At 62.0% G+C, this 23,287-nt stretch overlaps 2 protein-coding genes across 2 annotated transcripts in view; both read right to left on the bottom strand.

Annotated features, from left to right (window-relative positions):
* The window catches only part of ASS1 (argininosuccinate synthase 1), a 28,361-nt gene extending 9,444 nt beyond the window's left edge, over positions 1–18,917 (bottom strand). The window contains exons 1-12 of the mRNA XM_075439379.1: positions 18,896–18,917; positions 16,737–16,801; positions 15,909–16,020; positions 15,363–15,431; positions 14,906–15,094; positions 12,169–12,225; positions 11,635–11,709; positions 8,350–8,420; positions 7,942–7,972; positions 4,451–4,541; positions 2,536–2,620; positions 1,405–1,469 (exon numbers count right to left, since the gene is read on the bottom strand). Of these exons, the coding sequence (XP_075295494.1) occupies positions 1,405–1,469; positions 2,536–2,620; positions 4,451–4,541; positions 7,942–7,972; positions 8,350–8,420; positions 11,635–11,709; positions 12,169–12,225; positions 14,906–15,094; positions 15,363–15,431; positions 15,909–16,020; positions 16,737–16,747 (856 nt within the window). The 5' untranslated portion in view covers positions 16,748–16,801; positions 18,896–18,917. The remainder of the gene's footprint in view (positions 1–1,404; positions 1,470–2,535; positions 2,621–4,450; positions 4,542–7,941; positions 7,973–8,349; positions 8,421–11,634; positions 11,710–12,168; positions 12,226–14,905; positions 15,095–15,362; positions 15,432–15,908; positions 16,021–16,736; positions 16,802–18,895) is intronic.
* A 1,027-nt stretch (positions 18,918–19,944) lies between these two features.
* The window catches only part of HMCN2 (hemicentin 2), a 37,644-nt gene continuing 34,301 nt past the window's right edge, over positions 19,945–23,287 (bottom strand). The window contains exons 75-83 of the mRNA XM_075439592.1: positions 23,097–23,234; positions 22,827–22,948; positions 22,491–22,728; positions 22,304–22,366; positions 22,074–22,202; positions 21,637–21,954; positions 21,299–21,418; positions 20,930–21,056; positions 19,945–20,817 (exon numbers count right to left, since the gene is read on the bottom strand). Of these exons, the coding sequence (XP_075295707.1) occupies positions 20,475–20,817; positions 20,930–21,056; positions 21,299–21,418; positions 21,637–21,954; positions 22,074–22,202; positions 22,304–22,366; positions 22,491–22,728; positions 22,827–22,948; positions 23,097–23,234 (1,598 nt within the window). The 3' untranslated portion in view covers positions 19,945–20,474. The remainder of the gene's footprint in view (positions 20,818–20,929; positions 21,057–21,298; positions 21,419–21,636; positions 21,955–22,073; positions 22,203–22,303; positions 22,367–22,490; positions 22,729–22,826; positions 22,949–23,096; positions 23,235–23,287) is intronic.

The following is a 23,287-nucleotide window of genomic DNA, read 5'->3' as shown; positions in this document are numbered from 1 at the left end:
CACTGCACACGGCTGGGATTTCAGAGATCATCTCCTCCCGCCCGTGAGCCCAGGTCCCATCTCCTGCCCTGCTCATGCTAATCCCAAAATGCCGCTGCAGAGCGGTGGTGGGGCCACCCCGAGCTGCCCCGCACCCCAAAACTCCCGGGGGGAGGCAGGTACCGGCAGCACCCTCCTGCTCCAGCCCCCGCCTGTCTCAGCTCTGCATCTCTCCCACAGAGCGTCTCTGGGAGAGGTTCCTGCTGACCCCAAGGAGCAAAACCAGGGGCAGGATCCTGCCCAAAGCGAGGGGCAAAACCCGCCGGCGAGGGCTCGTCCCCGGGGAGCGCCCACCCCCGCTGTCCCCAGCAAGCCCAGTCCTCCCGCGTCTGCCGGCGCACAAACACAGCGGCGAGCACTCGGCAATGTCACACGGGAGACAGACATGACAGTTAAATGGGGTTTAGAGAAATTATTAAATGCTAGAAGGGTCACTAGAGCGTGTCAGTGGCTCTTAAAAAAATAAAATAGATTTTGACAAATTACTCAGCATCCTGCATGCAAATGCGCAGGCTGATGCGTGTGGTTTGGGGTTGAGGTTTTTTTTCTTCCTTCTTTCGGTTTTAATTCGATTATTCAAACCCAGATCAAATGATTTGAGGTTTTGTTTCTCGCCTTTCGTGGCTGAGGCTCTTGCAAAGGGGTTGGTGCCCTGCGGTGGGGAGAGAGACTCCGGGCTGAGTCTTATCAAAATATTTGCTGATACCCTGCATGAAGGGCAAGTTTAAAGAAAGGGAGCATCTAATTAGGTATTAACGAGATTTAAAACAAAAGAGCAGGGGCAAGGGGATGGGAAATGATGATGAGCCACCTCACTACTTAGCTCTGCGCGGAGCAGCTTGCTGCCTCCGGAGATTCCCAATGAAGCTGATCCTAATGGATGATTAATACGAAGAGTCACAGCCTCAAAAACGCACAGATAAATCAAAGAATTGGCTTTAAAAAAACACCCTCGGTGACCTGCATTGGCCTCCTGTGCTTTGTACCTGTGTCACACAGCCTCGCGCTCTCCGGGACCTCCCACGAGCATCCTCCCGAGCAAGCCCACAGCTTGGCATTTTTCCCCACTGGGGACAGGTCTCGCCTGAGACCCGGGGTCTCCGGTGGCACTGGGACCCCAGGGCTGGAGCAAACAGTGACGCTGCCAGCGAGCAGGCGGCTGCCTTCGTTAGAGACCAATGAGAACTCCCCGTCACAGGGAAATCTCAGTCAAAAGCTGATGGGAAGGGAGCAGCTGATGGCTGCTGGCATGGCCTGAGCCAGAGCATCCCGGCAATGCTGAGCATCCACCATGTCCCACCAGGGTTTTCCCTTTTTTAGCTGTTTTTAGGGCAGAGGTGGCACTGCCAGCCAGCGGCCACTCACCTCTGGACTTCATCCCAACGAAGCGGTTCTCCACGATGTCGATGCGCCCGACGCCGTGCTTGCCCCTGCGGAGGAGAAGGGAGGTTGGAGCAGCCCCAGCCCCGCAGCGGGACGTGGGTAGCCGCGAGAGGTGGGTTGAGGCGGGGAACAACGGGGGACAAACCCCAAATGACAGCGTGGCCAGCCCCTGAGCAGCACTGGTGACCTCTGGTAGTGACCCCCCGACAGGACTGGTGACAAGAGATGGATTTTCTCTCCTTTTGCCCTCCTCTTTGCTGTGCCACCAGCCTCTCCATCCTCGCTGGCCGCTGGGGCTGGCAGTGCCGCAGGCAGCCGTGGCACTTGGGCCACTGGAAAATAAACCGGGCAAGCAGACAGGACCTGCGGCAGCAGCTGTATTCCTGATGGCTGAGTCATTTTAAAACCACTTCATTAACATTTAAAAAGAGAACTACATGGAAAAGTTCATTTCCATTCAGCGCCGGGGAGATAAAGGCACAAAGTGGGATGGCCGGGACCGGGCTGCACTTGGTGCGGGGCGGGAGGAGCGGGTGCCCTCACGGGCGCTGCTGTATTTTTGTGCCAGCCCCTGGGGATGGCTCTGCCCCGGTAGCACAGAAACCAGGCGCGGGGTGGCACAGGGCAGAAAACCCCCACGGAGCTGCTGCTGTGGAGGCAGGGGGAGGACGGGGTGATGGGCCCAGCCAGCACGTCTCTGTGCCCCCAGAAAAGCCAACTCTCCACCCAAAAGGGACACTGAGCCCCTCAGGCAGGCGGGGCAAGGCAATGGCCCCCCAGGATGCAGGAGCTGGGGGTCCGGGACTGAGCTGGGAGCAGGGGCAAAGGGTGCCCTGCAGGCAAGGGATGCCCGGAGGCTGAGCCCCCCGCCGCGGGCAGCACAGCCCTCACTGACTGTGCGGCGGGGGCTGACGGCGCACGCACAGGGTGTTAATCAGACTTCATCCTTCTTGTGCACAGGGAGCATCAACCTTAAGCCTTGGTGCCCAGCTCCGCTTGCTGGCATGAATGGCACAACTGGGACCCAACTGGGACCATCCCACCCTCCCGCTGCTGACCAGCATCCCTGGGGACCCTGCCGGGGCGGGTGGCAGGGGACAGCGTGGCACTCACGCGATGTCGTTCAGGTACACGAAGAGCTCCAGGGCCAAGCAACGAGTGGCTCCGTCCCCGGCGTTGGTGACCTTCACGGGGACACCTGCGGAGGCGGGGAGGGAGGACGGGCAGGATCAGCCGGTGTCAGGATCCCCCCGGAACATCACCCCGCGGGCGTTAAATAGATGTGACAGATATGAACTCTAAATAACTTCTTAAAAAGGCATATCCAAGCTGGCGCGGGGGGGAGGCGAGGGGAGGGGGAACCCCCCTCGGGAGAGAAGCAAAATAAATAAATAAAAAAAGGGCCATAAAAACGTCCCCCTCCTCTTTTCCCCTCTCCTCTGCCTCTCTCTTTTTTAGGGCCTGTGAAATTGCAACCAGGCCCTTAACTAATTGAATTTCACGCTCGGCAATTGTCTTACAGCGCAGCACCTTCTGTCCCACCAACCCCTTGCCGGGGGGGGGGCTGACAAATGCATGTGTGTCCATCCCCCCGCCCCCGCCAGCACGGTGGGCGTCTGAGGGGGACCCCCACACCGGGACACAGCCGCTCGCACACGCACGCACACGCACCCCGCCGCGGGGTGCTCCCCGCCATGAATTAATTATTGCACCTTTTTTTTTTTAATCCTCCCCCCCTCTTTTCCCCTTAATTTTTTTTTTTTTGAGGGCGCTGGGCAGGAGCGAAGGCGGGGGTCGGGGGGGGGGGATGCTGAATAGAAAGAGGCATTTTTCTTTAGCGGTGTGAAATGAGCAATAAATGTATTAGGAAGCTGACAAGGGGGCTGCGGGGCCCACAAAGCGAAGCGGTGCGGAGTTGGAGGCTAATCCCCCCTCCATCTGCCCTCCTCATTACCATGGAACGCACTATCAGTTGCCAATCAGCCTCAATGCCTCCCTTTCTAGTCTTTATTACGGAGGCGCCCGCAAGAGCCCTGTCTGGTGACGGGGGCTGTCAGCTCCCCGCCCCCCCCCCAGCCCGCCCTTAAACCCCCTTTTTTTCCAGGGGTTTATAAACTCAGTTGTAAATTGCTATTAAATGTAACTCGCGGCAATAATGAACCTTAAGCTGCTTCTCGGTGCGGGGCCCCCCCTGCTCCGCGCCCTCCCCTCGCCCCGGCTCTTTCTATTCGCATCCTCGGCCGGGGTATTGGCCGGGCTCCGCTCGGCGGACAGCCGACGTTGTCAGGCCCGTTGTTGGTGAAAGCTGCTTAGCCTTTAAAATAGTTAATAATTAGATTAAAACTTCAAATAAATTAACCAGGAGCTGAATGGGCTGAGGCGAGGGGGGCTGCTCCTCGCAGGGGGATTCTTAGAATGGAGCGGGGATGCTGGCGGCAGGGAGGGGGTGCCCCCTCCCAGCGGGGTCTCCCCCCAGCCCGGGCTGGGCTCGCTGCTGCCAGGCTGGATGGTGGCACGGGGATGCCCATGGCTGGCAGAGGCGGGAGACGCCACCTCATGTCCCCTCTCCAGGACTGGGCGCTGCCGTGCGTCCCCAGGGATGGAATCGGGTGTCCCCGTCTCCTTCGTGCAACGCTGACAGCACCGCTAGCCAAACCCTGCTGAGCATCTCCCCAGCTGTGGCACCGGCCAGGGCCACCTGCGTGTCCCCAGGGCCACCTGCGTGCAGGAAGGGGACCCCGTGCCCACTGCACCTCGACAGCTGGGGCAGGGCTCGGACCCCTCTCTGCTCTCAGGCAGTTTCCCAGTGAGCCCCCCCAAAACATACCCAGACCCTCTGCACACCTTGAAGAGCCCCAACATGCTGCAAGCACCATCCTGAGCCCTGACACCACAAGTCAAGGCTCACCCTGTCTGCCCCCACCCTGGGGACGCTCCCGGCTGCTGGCGTCCCCCAGTCCTGGCCAGGGAGCGGGGTTCGGTTTCGGGGCACAGAGGTGCAAGGGGCCGGCTGCGAGGAGGTGCTTACCCCGCTCAAACTCGATCTCCAGCACGTCCGGGGCATCGGGAGAGGTGGCCGGATCGCGGGTCTTCGTGTAGAGCCCGGGGGGGGCCTGATTCTGTGGGAGGGGAAGAGAAGAGCGAGAGTCAGTGGCATTGGCATGGCCAACACTGCCGGCACCCCAACCCCAGAGCACATCCCCCATCCCTGCTGGGCATCCTCCATCCCAAAGCACGGGGCCGGCACGGCACAGCACCGGCGCTTACCAGGGCCCCAGCAACAAAAGGGTTGGAGGAATCAGCCAATTTTTCCCCTCAACTTGATCTCATCTTTTCCTCCGACGCCCCCGCAGCTGGAGGCGGGATGGCTGCGGAGAAGCAAGTCAGGCAGCGAAAAGCGGGACGAGGGCAGCGAGCAGCGCGTCCACACGTCCCCGCGCCACGGCCGGGCTTATTCGGCGCTGACCGAAAAAACTAATGAGGAGGCCTGACCCTAGCAGGTGCTCCCGGCACACCGGCCCTTTCACGGTGTCCCCGGGGTTAATACACACGGGGGAAAATAGAGGAACAAAGCAAAAACCCATTTCAGAGCACATCAACCTTTATGTATATTTTTTTTTCTAGATTTATAGGAGAGAGGCATCTTATCTCCGTCAGAGCTGGGCCACCGGAGGCTTGGGCACTGACGATGAATTGCCGCAAATGAAGCGAGTGCCAGAAGGAAGGGGGGGAGGAAATACAATAAAAAAAAAGAAAAAAAAAAGCTTTCCGTCCCAGAGAGCAAATGCTTTGCAATTTTGCGTGCCCCTCGGCACTCAAGCACGATGCTGCTGCGTGCGCTGGCCCCGAAACACTTTCGGACTGGTATTTGCAAACTCCTGCCTCTAAAGAGATCCCCCCCCGACGCAGCCACAGCTCCGGGAGATGGAGGGGAGGGAAACTGAGGCACGGAGTGGTGGGAAGGCAGCCAGCAGCGAGCAAGTGAACTGCGGAGCAGGGTGGGCCAAAGCTGCCCGTGGCCGGCGTTGGAGGGAACGCTGCAAAGGAGCCTTTGGCTGAGGAGTCCCAGCGCCCCGAAACCCCGGCGCAAGCAGCTCGGGTGGAGTTTCTCCAAACCGAGCTGCTCCTCCAAGTGTTTTAAGCGGTGGTAAACTGGTATTTCCCCACAAAACCCCGCTGGTGAGAGCTGGAGCTCTGGTCAGCCGGGCCCCGCTCCCCCTGCTTCTCCTCTGCTTTTTAAAGCACAACTTTTCTCCTGCTGACTTCTCCTCCCTGCTCCTCCTTTCCAGGGAGGAAAAAGGACAAGGTAGAAAACTAGTTGGGGGGGCAGGAGGGGGGGGAAGCAAAAGGGATAGCTTTAAAAAAAAATTAAGCTTTTTTAAGGGAAAATTAATTACTCTGCAGAAGTTTTCCTTTATAATTTTTAAAGATCTACAGTTTTTTAAAAATTTAAATTTTTAAAGTTTTCGCTAAAGCCTTTTAGTGCAAACTTCCTCTTCTTTTTCAGTCCAATAAATAGCAAAGCCCAATCCCTGCCAGCACCCAAGGGAGCCCATCCAGCTGCCAGCATCCCTGCCACCCCTCTGCCCCGCAGGGACCCCTCTCGCCTCACCCCAAACCCTGGGGCCCACGTCCCGGCAGCAGCCACAGCCAAATCCCGGGAATACACTCACAACTACCCCAGCACACGCTCTGGCAAAACTACCCAGAAGTTCCCATTTTCTCTCGTTTTTTGCCCCTTTTCCATGTTTTAAACAAGAGGCGCTCACAGGCGCGCGTCCCCCGTGCCCCCGCATGCACAGATTACACGGGCTGCGGATTTCAATTTTACATCGTCTGGCCTCTCCTAGCCCTGATCACACTTATTAACTAGACAAACCCGCGAGAGATGATGAAAAACTTTGAGTTCAAAAGGAAAGATGGGGGGGCGGGAGGAGAAAAAATACCGGAAAGTATTAAAAACTCTTTACTAAACATTGGAAGTCAGAGTCAGGTAGTTTCCAATTTTCCGAGCCAACTATGAAAACCCCTATTAAATAAAATAACTAAATAGAAATAAAAGTGACATTTGGCTTGCATTCCATCATTACGGTGCGAGCCTGTCCTCTTTTTATTCCGTCTCCTAAAAGCACAGTTCAAATGACAAATAGTTTGTTGCAGTGTATCAATGCCTCCCATTTATCCCTCCCCGCAGGGGGGCTAGTCCTGCAATGTCATCTTTAAAGGGGAGAGAGGGGAGTGGGGGGGGGGGGGAAGGGAAAAAAAAAGAAAAGGGGGGAGGAAAAAAAAAAAGGAAGAGTGTGTGGAAAGGGAGAGAGGGAGGGGGTGAAGAAAGAAGCAAGAAAAACGGGGCAAGAAGAGAAGAAATTGGAAGCAAATGGTCCATGAAGTAAACCATGATGCAGAGCTATCGATGCCGCAAATGGTTTATTCATCCGGCTGATATTGTTGTGCCCGGGACTGAATGAACTCTTTCAGAGTGCCATATGAAGTTAAAGCAAGTAAATTTCTATCTTTCTCCGCATTAGCTGCCTCATTGCCCTTCAATCGGGCCTCACAGAGGCAGAAAATAGCTCAACCATCTGCTTTCAAATCCCTGCGTTTGGCAGGTCCCGGGGGTTCGGGGAGGGGGCCCGCCGTGCCCGGCACCCCGGCTCCTGCCCCCGGTGCCCGGGCCGGGGAAGGGGACGGCGGGGACACCGGCCGGGGGATGCTCGGGGACCGGCCGGGAGATGCTCGGGGACCGGGCGGCCGCTCCGACCTCTGCTGAACCGGCCCCGGCTTTGGGCAGGGGTCTTCCCCCCGGGGTGGGTGCCCCGGACAGGGTGCGGGGATCAGCCCCCCCCCGGCCCCCCGCCAGCCCCGGGGCTGGAGCCATCGCCCCCCACCCCTGTGCCAACCGCTCCCCACGACGAGGGGACCCCCCCACTCCCAAGAGCCCAGCATTGCAAAGCCCGACCCGCAGACACTCCCCCCCCCACCTTCCTCTTCCTCACGCCCCCCCGGAGGCACGCGCCGGCCCCCCCCCGCAGCGAACCGGCCCCTCGCCTCGCCCCCCCCCCCCCCCCCCCCCCCGCTGTCTCATTAGCGCTGATGAACAGTTCTAAGTAGTCGCCGAGCGTCGCGACCCGCTGGAGCATGAACAGCGCAGGCAGGGGCCGGCGGGCAGCCCGACCGGGGCCGGGAGCCGGTGGTCCCACAGGGGCCCTTGGGGGTCTCCAAGCCCCCCCACGCAAGGGGAGGGCTGCAGGGATGGGCAGGGGACCCGACCCGGAGGTCCCAGCCCCTCGTCTGTCTCATCGCTCCTTTAGTGATGCCCTGCGACGTTGTCCCCTCCGGTGTCACCCTGAGAGGGTCCCTGCCCCTCTGCGCGCCGGTGGCCGTGGCCGATGCGGAGGGGCCGGGGTGGGCGGCAGGACCCCCCCACCGCACACAGCCCACCGTGAAATTTCCAATTAGACTGCAAACACGCGAGATGCCCCCGGCCCCACGGCTGCCACACCGGCCGTGATCGATTACCTTGGGGTTCTCCAGGATCCCGGCTTCGTAGCTGCGGCGAGCAGGGAAGGAGAGAGAAGTCACTGTAGCACCTGCAACCCCAAAAACCCGCTGGGATGAACCCCCCCCCCCCAACTCCCACCACCCCATGAGAATGGTGTCAATACGTGTCATGGATCTCCAGAGGCTTTTAGCAGCAACCGGAGCCTGGGAGAGCCCAGTAGATGGATACTGCCATGTGGGACGTGGACAACTGGGCAAACAGGGAGGCTGGAGGTTTTGGGGTCACCCTTGGCCAGCACGTGGTGGGGCAGGCTGAGATCCTGGAGGTGGGAAGGGCTGTCCTGAGCACGCAGGACGGGGGGATTGGGGGGCCCCAGGCTCTAGGTTCGCACCCCACAGGAGCTCCCTGCCCGCCTGGCTTCTCACCTGATGTGCATGAGGTTTTCATCCATGCTCCACGGTGTCTGGGGCGTCACGGGCACTGGGATCCCGTGTTTCTGCCAAGAGAAAGGGAGCGGGAGTGGGCCAGCCTGTGGGGAGAGCCAGGCCCCGCCGGCGCCGGCTCCTGCGGGGATCAGCCCCAGCAGCACAAAGACACAGCCCACGGCCACCAGCAAGGCAGCACGGAGCAAGGTGGACATCTGTGTCCCTGATCCTGGGCCTCATCAGCTCCCACCAAGAGGGCCACCTCAACGGGGACGTCAGGGACTCCTCAGCCATGAGGAGAACAGCCGCCCCAGCAGAGATGGAACCCTCCCATGAACCCAAGAAAGGGAGACGTTGGCACGGATGTTGTGCACTTTTCTTAAGTCCGGCTCCAGGATGGCGCATTCCCCTGGCTGAGTTCCTCATCAAGGGGACACGATACGGGGACAGAAGTCCCCAAAACCACAGGATGCTCTGCAGCCTAAGCAGGACTGATGCTCTGCCGCGGGGGGACACCACCCGTGTCCCCGCAGCCTCGTGCAGACACGTGGCCATGCAGACACACGGCACATGGGCGGCAGGCGTTCCCCCGAGCCCGGGTACCCCGACTGCGCCGCGCCCAGGGCTGCACGGCCCCGCACCGGCTGCCTCCCCGGTGCAGTGCACAGCGCCGGGCCCAGCTCCCTAACAAGGTCACCGGCGCGCTCAATTATCCGCTGACATTTCAATGGGGGAAATTGCCTGTGAAGACAAGGTGAATACGCGGGGGAATTAGCGGGAGAGGCAACGGCAGCGAGCTAAAAACCAGAGCCAGTGGGGACGTCGCCCACCCTGCCAGTGTGCTGAACCTCGATGTCCCAGCTGCGGGATGACCATGGCGAGCCAGGGCTGGAAGCAGTGGTGGCTGTGGGTTCCTACCATGCCTCAATGTGTCCATACAGCCTGTAGACTGCCGGGCAGCTCTGCTGCTTCAGTGTCACCACAGTGGGGACAGCAGCCAAGGGCTGAGCCGGGAACTGAGGAGCAGCGGCTGAGCAGAGGCTCCTTGTTTGCTGCGAAGAGGGAAAGCAAATGCTTGTGGTGGTTCATTCGTGGTCCTCAACCCATCATCTGAGATGGGAGCAAGGTCCTGAGATACCCTCCTAAGCTTGCAGAGTGACTCACTCAGCCCCACGCACTGGGGGACATTGCTCCAGACTAACAGGTCCTGGTTTTCTGGTCCCACACCATACTTCCACTGTGGGATCCCCCGGGAACCCCATCCCAGGCTTTGGAGGTGGGTGCCGGGCAGCCTTCACCTCCTCAACCCAGGCCCCTCTGCAGGGCTGCCCTCCTGCCCGCAGACCTTGCCCACAGACCTTGCCCACAGGGAGAGCTGGCAGAGCATGTCAATACTTCCCACAGGCTTCAAAAGTCAAGCTTGGGCTTGCTGGGAGGGCAAAACGCTGCCTGCTGGGCACATGTGCTGGGGATCGCCTGGCTTCTCCAGCAAACAGTGAGAAGATGGCTCTCCCTCTCCCGTCCCTCAGACGGATGGAGCTGCAGGTGCCTCCCAGCCCCCCAAAGCCCCCCCAAATAATGCTAGGGGAGACCGTGGGTTGGGGGACAGACCTCAGCCCAGCCTGGGGTCAGACCACGCTCTCGTCGGCACCGACCTCCTCATCCCAGCACCCTCGCAGATGTTGGCAGAGGGCATTTCACCTTAGTTATTTTCACCTTAGTTAATTAAAGCTAAGAAATTAATGCCGAGGGCCCTGATGGGCCGCACTCAGCTGCGCGGCGCCAGGGGAGGCTGTGCCCTCTGATGAGCTCTCCCCGCGCTATCCATCACACCCCGATAAATAAACCATCTTTCAGACACAAATACCTACCGATTGCGCGGCACCAGCCCCAGTTGGCTCTCTCCTCGCCCTGCTGCTCCTCCTGGCATCCAGGGACGCCCGTGCTCCCCAGCCCATCCTCATCCCACGCTATCACTTCAAGGGGGATCCTCCGAGTCCAGACCCACGTACCTACAACTGCCAGGACCAGGCAGCCTGGGCCAGGGCCAAGTGTCCCACGAGGAAGGAGACATCTCGTTCTCAGGGCACAGCCCTGACGAGCTCTGTCCCATGGCGATGGCTCGTCCTGGAGCAGCATCCAGGAGAGCCTCACCTTGCTCACTGAGGGGTTTCAGCCCTGGCTGCTTGTAGGGATGAAGCGGGCGCTGGGGCAGCTTGCTGCTGGAGCAAGGCTGGCTCCAGCCCCGGGCAGCAAATCTACAGCAAGCGCTGTGCCACAGCAGCACGGATCCCCGCGTTCCCTGGCAGCAACCGAGCTCCAAACATCATCACGTTATAAAACCCCGAGCACCGAGGTGAGTGCATCCAGGTGCTGAAAGGACCTGGCCACGCAGCTCCCTCTCCCAAGCGTGAAAAAGAAGGGAATCCCCATTTTATTTTAATGCCAAACATAACCAGAGACCGAGAGACACTACAAACCCTCAACGCCAACCTTTTCTCTTTGAATGGGGCCCCAACCCATTCCATTTCCCTTTTTCCACCCCTTCCAAACAAAAAAAACCCCAACCCCAAACAAAACCCCAAACCCAAAACACATGTTCCATTTTCCATATAATAAAACCGTGGCGCTCTTAATAACTCCCCCATTTGACGATTTGTTTGGCAACATATGGAAAGCTCTCGTAAACTCGCCCCTTCATAATACAACGGCAGATGGCAAACACAATCCTCAACACGCTGCTCTCGGCTGCCCTAATGGGCTCGGAGGGCTCCTCGCCCCGCGCCACATCCCTCCGGCTCCGCACCTTGCCTTCCCAGAGATTACCCAGGCAGCCTCGATGGCAGCTATTTAAAAACCGAAGCAATTTTCTGGTTTACGCACAGAGCTGCCTTTTCCCTTGTGATTGATTGAGCCGAGTTGTCAAGCATTTCCATGAAGTCGCTAAAAAAGAAAGGTACCCTGGTGGGCACGTAAAAACCTGATGCAAAACTTCTAATATGTTTTATTGCAACTTGTACTTCAAAAAGGAAGGGACAACAAAGGCGAATGTATTTGCTTTGTCTGTTACACAAGCCAGGGAGCTGGGACCAGCTTCTTTGGAAAACGGGTTACAATTAATAGCCAGGTAATTATGGGGCTTTTAGAAAGAAAGGAGGAAAAAAAAACACATGGAGGGGAGAATAGCCCACACCAGAAGGCTCCAGCGTGATGCTGCAGGGATGTCACGCAGGGCTTGCTGCTCCCACCCGCTGAGCATCCCGCGGCCGCCCCGAGCATCCCTACCTTGGCGTAGTCCATCAGCTCGCGGCGCCCAGGGAAGCGCTGGTAAAACTCGGGCAGCCTCCACGGCGCGACAACCTGGCGGAGGGCAGGAGCGTGAGGTGAGAAGCCCCCAGCCCCCTTGCAACCCCTGGGCCCCCTTTGCCCCTTGGCACCCCACGGGCTCCCCGCAGGGGAGGGCTCCTGCCAGCCCCAGGGAGCTGGGACCCACATGGTTCCAGTCCCCCAGCTGAAATTTAATCTCCCCGCACAAGGGTGGAGTAACCCAAATCCCTGACCCTAACAAGGCGCTGGGCGCAGCATCGATTATCCGGCAGCTGCCTTGGTACTGTTTCCTCTGTGGCCTTGTAGTGTTTGGGGTGAAAATAGGTCAATTAAGGATCATTACAGCCCCCTCAAATGCCAAAACGTCGCTTGGTGCAGCTGGCAGCTTGTTAAAGCAAGGCACGACCGCTCGCATCAGTGTTAAAACAAAATTCCCCAGCAGCTGGGGAGGGGGCCAGGAGCCCAGCAGTGGGACAATTTTGGGTGCCTTACCTTGATCTTAGGACACAGGGCGTAGCAGGTGAGCTCGAACCGAACCTGGTCATTGCCCTGAAACATGAATGGGAGATGCTGAGGGGTCACCCCACACCAGGGCAGGGTGGGAGGTGGGTGGCCCCCACCCAGATTCCACTGATGGGAGACGGGGCCTTGTCCCTGGACCAGCTGGCCCAGGGCCATACAGCATCCTTGGGAGAGGAACATGGCCTGGCAGGGCTGCAGGTTTGGATCTGGGGGAAGAAACTGTAAAATTGGTGGGAACTGTTAAAATAAAAGGAAGGAGCATTAAAAGTGCAGTGATAAAGCAGCAGCTCCCAGCTGTGCTGCAGCCCCATGGCTTCGGCCGGGGAGCTGGGAGGCTCAGGGAGTGCTGGGAGAGCACATGTGTGGCAGTGCACACGTGTGTGGCAGCACATGCATGTGACAGCACACACGCATGCAGCCTCTGAGATGCTGCTTGGCTGCAGTAGCAGCTCCCCTTGCGATGCTGGAGACCTCAGGCACGGCGGGAGAGGACCCACCACCGTTTCCCTGTTCCTGGCTGCTCTCCCTGAGCAGGGACAGGACCAAAATCCCCGCAGCAGAGAGCTGGAGGGGCCGTGGCTCAGGGTCTCGGCTCCACAGCTCCAGCCAGCACAGGACAGCCACTTGTCCTATGTCCACTGGGAGAAGCGTCCCAGCCTGCGGCTTGGGAGACCCTCAGCTGAGCGGGGCGTTTGCAGCTCCCTGCGAGAGCCACCAGCCAGGCACGATGGCTGCTGACGCTACCCGGGACTTCACAGACGGAGGCTCTCTGTGCAAGACATGGGTCACGCCTGTTTTCCCAGTAATGCCACTGGGATGGGATTGCTGGCAATTTTCACTGGAAAAGCCAGGCCTGAGGCTGAGGACCCATCTATCTCCTCTGTTCCCCCAGCATGGAGGGCAGTGGGAGGGGGACCTGGGATGGCTCTGTCCCACAGGGTCACTCCTGGTCCTTCTCCACAGCTGGTTTGAACCCAGACCTCCCTTTCCTGGTGCTCCTGACAGAACTGGGCACCGAGCGACCAAACCCCCGCCGCAGCTCATTCACCTGGCTCCGAGGGAACCCGGCTGACCCCGAGGTTACCCGAGAGCCGTGCTCTCCTCTGGGCTGAAACTCCTAAAACAGGACAAGTGGAGACCCAGATTTGGGTATTTCAGCCCCCAGGCATCAGCGGACACATGGAGGGTGAGGGCGAGGCGGGAGGAAGACCACAGCATCCAGGAGGACGCAGCAGCTCATAATTAAATAGCTCTGAACCTCCCTTTATCTTAATCATCCTGTGCTGATGAGAGCCCACTAATGAGGCCAGGTAGCTGGGAAGGGGCGAGCAGCGAGCCCAGGAGTCATTAGCACTTCCAGGGGAATAGCGCTCACCAAAGCCTATTTTCCACCAGCACCAAGGGGCGCAAGGACCCCCCCTCCCCTCCTCTTGGCCCCGGCCCGGAGGATACATTTACAGCCGGGCTGGGAGATCCCGGAGGACTATTACACACAGGCGAGTAGATCCACCAAGGCACTCATTTCCCTTACAGGCCCAAAACAAGTCCATCTGCTCCGGCAGCGGGGACGCCGCAGATGGCCCGCATTTAAGATGCCGCAGCCGGGGACGGGGCGCAGCCGGGTCGAGTTACCCGTGGTCGGTCCCTGCCTGCGCCCGCGGCTGTAATGGCTTGGGGAGCGGGCAGAGCCTGGGGAGCAGCCGAGGGTGCCCCTGGCAACGGGGCCGGCTGGTGCTGCTGGTACCCCGGAGCGGAGGGGACACTGTCACGCTGGGGGTGCATCACTCTGGGGGCTGCTGGGGACGGGTGAGATGGACGGGGAAAGGGTGCAGGGAACCCATCGCAGCAGAAACGAGAGTTATTCCAGCCATGAAGTCCTCCAGCCCTGTGACTGACCCTCTGCCCCATCTCCCCTTTGCATGCTCCTAACCTCCTCCAGGGTCATCTGCCACAGCAGGAGACCTCCAAACCCAGCCCCTTGCACCAAGACGCCTCCAGGTGGGCACCTCGCCTTTGTCCCTGGGCCAAGACAAGCTCGGTCTACGCTCCGGGTCCCTGCGGGATGGTGACGAGTGGTCATCCGGCAGGTCCTGGGTGAAGGCACAGCACCCAAGGGTCCCACAGAGCCAGGCTTGTGACCTCTGGTGACAGCGTCATCCTGCCCTGGGTGTCCCCGCAGCATGCGGGCACGGGCTGGAGGTGCCGGGGGGCGGCCCACGGTCACATCCCTCAGGTCCCACGCTCCCCACGGGAAATTTGGGGATTCCAACCCCCCACTCCGTGCAGGGGCCGGCCCCGAGCATCCTTTCCACGGTCTCTGGCTGCCTCTAGTGGCAAAGGGTCCTTCCTGCGGCCGGCGGGACCGGGACGGGGACGGGGACAGCCGCACCCTGCCCCGGGTGCCCCGCAACGGCCCGGGCGGGGCGGGCTCGGCCCCCGCCGGGTCCTGGCCCGGGCAGCCCCTCGCCGAGCGCAGGGGTCGGGTGCTGAGCGGGGCCTTCCCGACGGGGAGCGGGAACCGAAACCGGGCGCGGAAATCCCAGCAGCGAGAAGGAAGTGTCGAAACACGGCTGGGCTTCACATGGCCCCGCAGAGCGCCCACAAAGCACCCTGTGCACCCCTCCTGGCACCCACAGCCTGGCTGATGGACTGACCCCCCCCAGGCGTCCCGCGCCGTCCCCACCCCGGTGCCCCCATCCTCCCTCACCTTGCCGGTGGCCCCGTGGGCGACGTACTGGGCTCGCTCCTCCTGGGCGATCTCCACCAGTTTGCGGGCAATGCAGGGCCGGGCCAGCGCGGTGCCCAGCAGGTACCGGTCCTCGTAGAGAGCGTTGGCCTGCACCGCCGGCCAGATGAACTCCTCCACGAACTCCTTGCTGATGTCCTCGATGTAAACCTGCCGGGACAGAGCGACCCTTGTGACGGGAGGGGGATCCCACTCCTCGGGGCTTTGGGGACGGGGCAGTGAAGGGTCTCTTCGCCTCCCCTTTCCTAGTTGCTGCTTTGGTGCAAAACCTCTGGAAAAGGGATTCCTCACTAGCACTGTCCCACCATCCATGGTGACCCCAGCCATGGGGTGTCTGAGATCCCAGGGCTCAGCCCCACAGCGGGGAGCAGGGGGAGCTCAGAGCCCGCTGGGGACCCGGAGCGAGGGACGCTGTTACCTTCTTAGCCCCCAGTGCCAGCGCCTTCTTTCGTGCTGCCTCGAAATCTTCCTTCTGCCCAATGTTGGCCTGAAAGTGGGGAAAAAACCCAAGACTGGGTTTGAAAGGAGACCACAAAACCCAGTGCAAGCCCAGCTTGGCACGGGGTATCATGCAAATCACAGCAGAGCCCGCGCTGGCCAGGCTTGAGGCCACTCAGGATGGGCAGGAGAGGGTTCCTTCCCTCCCCCGGATGGCAAACCTTGGGGCTCCCCCCCCAAAATGGCACACCTCAGGGACCTAACTCACTTGGCTCTTCCCCAGCACGCTGCCCTCATTAGCAGAGGGTCATTTGCTGGCAGGCACAGACTGTGCCGCGCAGGGCTGGCAGCTCAGAAGAGCAGCACCCGGGCTGAGCGCCGGTTAACCAGCAAAAGCAGAGTCACCACCATGGCCACGCACACACCAGGACCCCCGCCACACACCCAGGTCCCCAGACCCAGCTCCCCCTCCCTTCCCAGCCCCCGGGGACAGGGTCCGTGGGGCAGGGCTCGGCGCAGGGCTCACCAAGTAGGCGACGACGTCGTAGCCCTGCTCCTTCAGCCACACCAGGATGCAGGAGGTGTCGAGGCCCCCGCTGTAGGCCAGGACCACGGTGCCCTTGGGCTGAGCCATGGCACTGGCAAAGCAAAGGGAAAGGGGTTTTCACAACGGCCCCAGCCCCTGTTCAGCGCAGGGATGCTGCCGCCAGCAGCCATGAAACCTTCCCCAGTGTCCCTGAACTGGCCACAGGGCCGTCACAGTCCAGCCGGCCACGGAGGGCAGCCAGGGGCGAGGGCTCTCCTGGGGATGGGAAATTCTGGGCAAGACAAACATTATCCAAGAGATGAATAACCAGGAGGCAAGAAGCAAAGCCCACGGCAAACTAAACGCTGGGGGCTGGCAGCGGCTTGGGTAAGTGGAGGAGCACGTGGTGGAGCCGCCGGTGCTGGGACAAGCTCTCCGGCTAAAACGTGGGTTTCCAGGATTTCTCTCGCTCACAGGCAGTGAGAGCTGGTGCCATCCTGTGCCGGGTGCTGCCGTGGACCAGGGCCATGGGTAGTACAGTAGTACACTGTGCCAGGTCTGGCTGAGCCCCCTCCCCTGCTGGGAGCACCAGGCCAAGGGCAACGAGCAGCACGGGAGGGGGCTCACCACGGCATCAGGGGGATCAGTCAGACCAAGAGTCCTCCCAGGGCTGCCAGGAGCCAGGAGGGAGTCTGGGGGCAGGAGAAAGAGCTCTGACACTGCAGCCACGTCCAGACTGCGACTCCCAGCCGGGGCGAGCACCCTGCCCGCGTGCCGACCAGTGCACCCAGCAGCAGCCGGTGACTGGGGAGGCCACTTCGCTCTTACCTTTGCTCCATGCGGCTCTCGCTCTAGCAACACCAGCACAGCCTGCCCCACGCTCTGCAAGCACCCTGCAACGCCGCGGAGGCCAGGAATTAGACGCAGCCTGATGCCTTGCTCGGGCACGACCCGGCACGTCGGGGCCCGGCGCCAGCGCCGGTGCGGAGGAGCTGCCTCGGCAGACGGGCGCAGCCGCCCACCGGCTCGGTCCCAAGCGCCCACCGGCACTGCCGGGCGTGCTACAGCTGCAGCGCCCACACCCAGCCCCACGTCTAATTAATACTTATTGGACATTCGTCCTAATTATGCTGCCCCGTGTTTCTTGCCAGCGTGAACCCCCATGTGGGGATTCGCTGTCCCTTGTCCTTTGGCCAAGGAGATGGAGGACTTCAGCCAGCAAGAGGCGATGGTGCAGGACGAGGCGGCCGGGAGCTCAGGGGGACGGGTGGGGGATCCCGCCGCGGGAAGGGGCTCGGGGCCGTCACTGCAGTCCCCGCGCCGGGCTGTGGATCCCAGGGCCCCACGCAGAGGCGATGCCAGCTGACCCTTGGCCCGGGAAGGCAGACAGCCGAGCCGGCCAAATCCCGTCCTGAGCAACTTTAACGCTGCTGCTGAGTCAGCACAATCCTGCTCCTGCTTTTGCAAGCCGGGAAGGCTCCGCACCGAGCCCCTCCAGGCTGGCCCACCCAGCACCTTTCGCAGCGGGATGCGGTGACGCCGGGGTGTGCCCGGCACCCTGGCCCTGCCAGCGCAGCGTGGGGCCAGCAGCCCGCAGGGCATGGCTTGGGGCCAGCCGAGGCGCAGGATCTGGGCTGCTGCTGCCCGTTCCTGGCTCGAGAGCAAAGGGGTCTGACAGCCCCGTAACTGCGGCTCGGCTCCCGGAGCCTGCCCACACAGGCAGCGCCCGGGCTTGTGCAACCGGCGTTTCCCTACCCTCGGGCCCCCACGGGAGTGCTCGGCCGTGCCCTTCCTCGCCGGGACATTTACAGGAAGGCAGTTGCAGTTCCCGAAAGAGCCCAGCCCAAGCGTGACACTGCACCTGCAGCTCCTTGCTGGGCAAATTCCCTCTTTTATCCCCCAAACCCATCCCTGCCACGGCCACCAGAGTCACTGTCACAGCTGCCAGCCTGATGGAGCAGCTCTGAGAACGGGCACGCTCGCTTCACAAGCAGCCCCGCAGCAGTTAGGGAAAACACCTCCAATTTTTGCCTTCTCAGACACGTTACACTGCCCACAAAAAGTCCGAGGGGCTTGGGGCGTCTTGCCCTGGGGTCGCATCCTGCATCCTGGGAATGGTGTGGGGCCACCGGTGTTTCCAGCTCTGGAAACGGGGCTCGTGCCAAGCCTGCCTGCCCAGGAAGGGAGAGCCCCGAAGTTTTGGCGTTAGGTAGTAATAAATCAGAGCAAACAAAGCTCAGCGAAGCAGAAGGTGGTGGGACTTTCTCAGCCCTGATTATTATTCTGTAGCAATTTCCTTGTGAGTTGGGGCAGGGTTTTTACCAGAGCGACTCCCGCTGCTCTGCTTCACAGGAAAACTGAGCGATGGTTTTTAAAATCAAAAGGAAAAAGAAAAAAAAGAGGCGAATAAAAAGCTGGAAACTTTGGTACAGGGAAGATCTGCCTTTGCCCGCCGGGCTGGAGGAGCAGCCTCTGCTCCGGCGTGTGCTGCCTGCGGGCTGGGCTGGGGCAGGCAGTGGGGCAGGCAGTGGGGCAGACGTGGGGCAGGGTCCCCAGGGGTTCTTGCAACAGAGGCACAGGGGGAAGCCCTCGCTGGTGCTGGGGTTTGCCTCAGCATCGCTCCTCCACCTCGTGGGGAGGGTCCCATCCTGCTCCCCCGCATCCCCCGAGCAGAGCAGGGAGGGCACAGGGTGATGCCAAGGTCCCAGCTCCCCTCCCTGCGGATGGCCAAGGGGACCCCTCAGGGAGATGGGACTCTCTTGGAAACCCCCCCACCCCAAACTGAGCTAGAAGGGGCTTGACTACAGCCTGCACCTCCCGGCGCTGGGAGAAGCAGGGACAAGCAAGCCCTTCTCCAGCACCCAGGGGTGAGGAAGACGCATGGGTGGGTGGAGAGAGGACAGCCAGGGGCGAGGGGACAAGTTCCCCAAGGCGAAGGACCCGCTTCCCCCTTGCCCCCTCCCCCCCCTTGCCATGTCCCCACTCACCCGCTCCCCAGGGATAGGCTGCCCTCGGCGCTCCGGTCCGGTGCCTGGAGCATCCTCCTCCTCCTCCTCCTCTTCCCTTATAGCCGGGCGTGGGCAGGCGGAGCCGCCGCGGGACTGTCCCCTCCATGGGCACCGTCCCCCGGCGAGGCCCTGCCCTCCGTGCACAGCGGGCAGAAAGGGGGGGGCAGCTGGCAACCCGGGCCGGGGCGGAGATGGTGCCCGGCCCCAGCTCCCTGCGCGGCTGCTCTGGGTGCCATCACCCATGTCCATCTCCCCCCCCACTCCTGACCTCCTCACCAGCCCCCACACCGCACCTCGGGGGTGCCCACCTCGGGGGACCTCCCCAGAGCCGCCTGCCCCGAGGAGGGGGACAACGGAGGGGGCAGGGGGGAGCCTCCTCTGAGACCACCCAGCTCTCCTCCCTGGCACAGAGTGATGGGGGAAGGTTGAATTTATCTGAAACCCCGTCGGGAGGAGAAGCGGGAGCCCAGGTGGGCAGGAGGGGATGGGGCAGGGGGCTGTGCGTGGGGCAAAACCACCTTTTCCCCTTGCATGTGCCCAGGGGACCCCAGACCAGCAGCAGAGCTGGCCTTGGGTGACGGGAAACCCCTAACCCCAAGGACAGGGCCCTTTGGGGGAATCTCGGTGCCCCCCGCACGGGTGCGGCAAGAGCAAGCTCCAGCGATGGGATCTGACCTCGGCATCCTCCCCTGGGTGCACGGCCATCATCAGAGCCAAGGGCCCAAAGCTCAGTGGGCTCAGGTCCTCAGGGCCAGCACCCCCCATCCCTCCAGCCAGTGCCGTGGAGTAGGACTGAAACAGCTTTTGGGGAACAGCCTCCACCCGCACCACGTGCACAGAGGCCAGAGCCTGGTCTTGCTGACCAAGGGAGCTGATGCTGGGGCAGGATTGGACCCACAGGTGCTGGACATTGGCCCCCCAGCATTGCTACATCCAGACTATCTCCCTTCTATGGTCCAAGGCCACGCAGGGAGGTGCCCAAAGCCTGGGAAGTCAGGCTGAAGGAAGCTGCTTTCCTCAAGCACAGCTGATATTTCCCCACAAAACACCTTTATTTGGAACAAAACCATTAATAAATAAGTGTGCACAGAAACCAAGTGGATTAAAGAAGTTGAAGACAAGGCTATTTCAATTTAATACGTGGTTATTGCCGGGGTGCCCTGCGCCCTCCCCAGCCCGGGACACCCCATGCTGCACCCCAGCAGGGCCCTCGCTGGTCGCTGTCACCCGTCTCATCCCCCCCCCGTCTGTCTGGGGGCTGATGGTGGCCAAGGCCGTCCAGAGCTGTGTTTGCTCCGAGACAGCCGCTGCGAGATGTGGGGTTGTAACAAAACCCGATTGCGAGAGCCCGACGCGACATCTTGTCCCCCCAGGGCCCTGCTGAGTCAGGGTCCTGCCCCAGGTGAAGGCAACGGGGGGAAAGGGGGGATTCGGGGGGGGGGGGGTGGGGGGAGGAAAGGTGCAAGCTCTGCTGTCCCAGAGCCACGTGCCCCCACCAGCGCGGTGGCGAGGGACAGGAGGAGACGTGACCCCATGTCCCCTCCTGTCCCTCGCTGTGTCAGTAGGGGTAGGGCGAGACAGAGATGAGGAGGAGGAAGATGCTGGGTGCCCGCTGCCCGCCTGGGACCAGCGCCTGCAGCTTGAGGCGGTGGGTGCCGGGGTCCCGCAGCGGGCGCAGAGTGGAGACGATGCCCCGGCCCCGCTCGGTGCGGAGGGCGAAGGGGCTGCCAGGCTCCCACTCCAGCAGCGTGAAGACGGGGCGATGGCGAAAGGCAGTGCCCGGGGCAAGGTGCACCACGTCCCGGCCGGCAGCGATGCCCAGGGGCAGGGAGAGCAGCTGGTGCCGCAGCGTGGGGGGCCCAGCCGAGCCACAGTCCGGGGCGCAGCGACCGACACACACCCTGCACGAGAGCCGGGGGGACGGGGGATGTGACGGGGTGTCGGGAGCGGGCAGGACACCGGAGTCCAAGGTGCTACGAGGAGCGTGGGACAGGCACCCCGAGCACAACTCACCCAGGGCTGGAGCCTCTCCGGTACCCGGCTGGGCATGGCACATCCACGCACTGGGCACCTCCGCGGGTGTTGAAGCACATCTGGCTGGAGCCACACCGGATTGTGCCCTCTGCGCACTCGTCCACATCTGCGGGCAGAGAGGGGACAGGTCTGAGGGTGCCGGGGTGCCCCAGGGCGAGATGGGGATCCAAACCCCAGCTCCCACACCTTCCCACCCCTTGCCTGGGTCTCAGCCACTGTGGCAGTGAGACAAAAGCCCCCAGGCTTGCAGCCCCAAAGGGATGATACCCAGGGCACTGTGGGGACGGGGTTCACACCCCGAGGGACACAGGGATGCCAACCAGGGCAGGGGCATCACCCCGCGCTGACCGTGGCAGGTCTTCCCGTCAGGCAGCAGCCGGTAGCCAGGCGGGCAGATGCAGCGGTAGCTGCCCAGGCTGTTCCTGCACTCGTGCTGGCACTGGTTCAGCGTCTGGCACTCGTCAAGGTCTGCGGGGTGAGAGGGGGGAAGCGTCGGTTCCCTCCGGTGCCCGCTGCTCTGGGGGGCAACCTGGCTTTTGCCTCCCCTCCCCGGCACGGCCAAGCCCAGGGAGACCCCGACCCCACAAGTAGGCATGCTAACGAAAAGGGGAAACGGGGCAGCAGCTGCCTTCTGGGCAAAGTGGCCTCCAGACCCCCTGCAAAGCCCTGCCCCGACACACACTCACCGGCGCAGGTGCCATTCCTCCTAACGAAGCCCGTGGGGCAGGGGGGACCCCGGGCACCCAGCCCCGCAGCCTTGGCCACGCGGCGCAGGGCAAGCTGGGTGTAGAAGGATCGTCCCTGTGGGTTGCTCGGCCTCAGCCAGTGCAGCAGGGGGTCCCGGGGGGTGCTGCCCGTTGTGTCCCCTCCATCCACCCCTGCTGTGCCACACTCTCCGCCTGGCAGCAGGGTCCTGCCGGCGGGGCACAGGCACTGGTAGGAGCCCCGCAGGTTGCGGCACTCGAAGGCACACGGTGGAGGAAACTGCAGGCACTCGTTCACGTCTGGTGGAGGAAGGAGATGGGGAGATGCAGCTGGACAGGGAAACTGAGGCTGGAGCAGGGTAGGGGAGCGACCGTGGCCCTGTGCCCAAGGACGTGTCCCCCGAGACCCCAGCGCGTACCCAGGCATGGCCAGCCAGCGCCCAGCGAGCGGTAGCCAGGAGGGCAGGCGCAGCGGTAGGTCCCGGCCGCGTTCTGGCAGAGCTGGTTGTAGCGGCAGGCGTGGGACCCTTCGGCACATTCATCGATATCTGGGGAGCAGAGAGGGCACGGGGTTGGGGGGACGGGGAGGTGGCACCACGCAGTGGGTGCCCCTCACCATCCTCACGCTCCCCTTGGGAATGGTCCATACCAACGCAGTACAGCTGCTGGGGGCCCAGGATGAATCCCAGCGGGCACTGGTCTCCGTCTGCCCCTGGGAATCACGCAGAGAAGGGACATGTCACCGCAGGGACGTACCCTTTACATCCCCACCGCCACCCAGGACCAGGAAGGGAGCCCAGCATCTCCGGCCCCATCCCTGGGAATCCTCTCATCACCTGCATCAAGCGAGGCACGGAGCTGGAAGCGGAGCTGCTCTGAGGCTGGGTCGTAGGAGGCTTTGACGGCGCTGGCCCGGACATGCTGCACCCGGGGGGGCTGTGAGCCCTCGGGGGGGTCATACACGATGGTGTGGTTGCAGCGGACACGGGTGATGCGCCCATCCCAGAGGAAGCTCTGCACCGAGCTCCCCGAGAGCTGCCCCGTGCCCGTCTGCACGTAGCGCTCGCTGAAGTCCTGGGGAGAGGCAGGGAGGGGCGGCCCAGGCTATGAACCCCCCCGGGAACCCAGCATGGGAGTCATAGCCCCGCAGGGAGGACGGGCAGCACTGGCACCTGCAGCAGCACCGCGGCCTCGCCGATGCTCTCCGGCACGGAGCCGCTGATCACACTGTCCAGCAGCAGAGCACCCGCGGCATCCGCGCCCCGGGCGAGGTGGGTGACCCGCAGCAGCTCCCCTGGCAGGGAGGGAGCGGTGAGAGGCAGCCCGCAGCACCCCCAAACGCAGCTCCACCTTTGGCTGCCAAGCTCAGCCCAGCACTGGGCTGGGTGCCCGGGGATGGGTCATGGGGGAGGTGGTGGCCAGGGGTCCCTGGCACCCCTCACCTGTGGCAAACTCCAGCTGCGACTCATGGCGGAAGGTGCCCTGGGTGAGCAGGAACCCGCTCTGGGCATCCCTGCCGGCGTGTGCCAAGGACCAGTAAACTGGGGCGATGGTGGCAACCAGCACCCTCATCAGCGGCCCTGGGGGTGATGGAGAAAAGGTGTCACTGCAGAGCCAGCCCCTCCCAAGGGGA

Source organism: Opisthocomus hoazin, chromosome 19, assembly GCF_030867145.1.
Source record: "Opisthocomus hoazin isolate bOpiHoa1 chromosome 19, bOpiHoa1.hap1, whole genome shotgun sequence".
Classification (NCBI taxonomy): Eukaryota; Metazoa; Chordata; class Aves; order Opisthocomiformes; family Opisthocomidae; genus Opisthocomus; species Opisthocomus hoazin.
The sequence above is the reverse complement of the archived record's forward strand: the minus strand, read 5'-3'. Positions and strand labels throughout refer to the sequence as shown.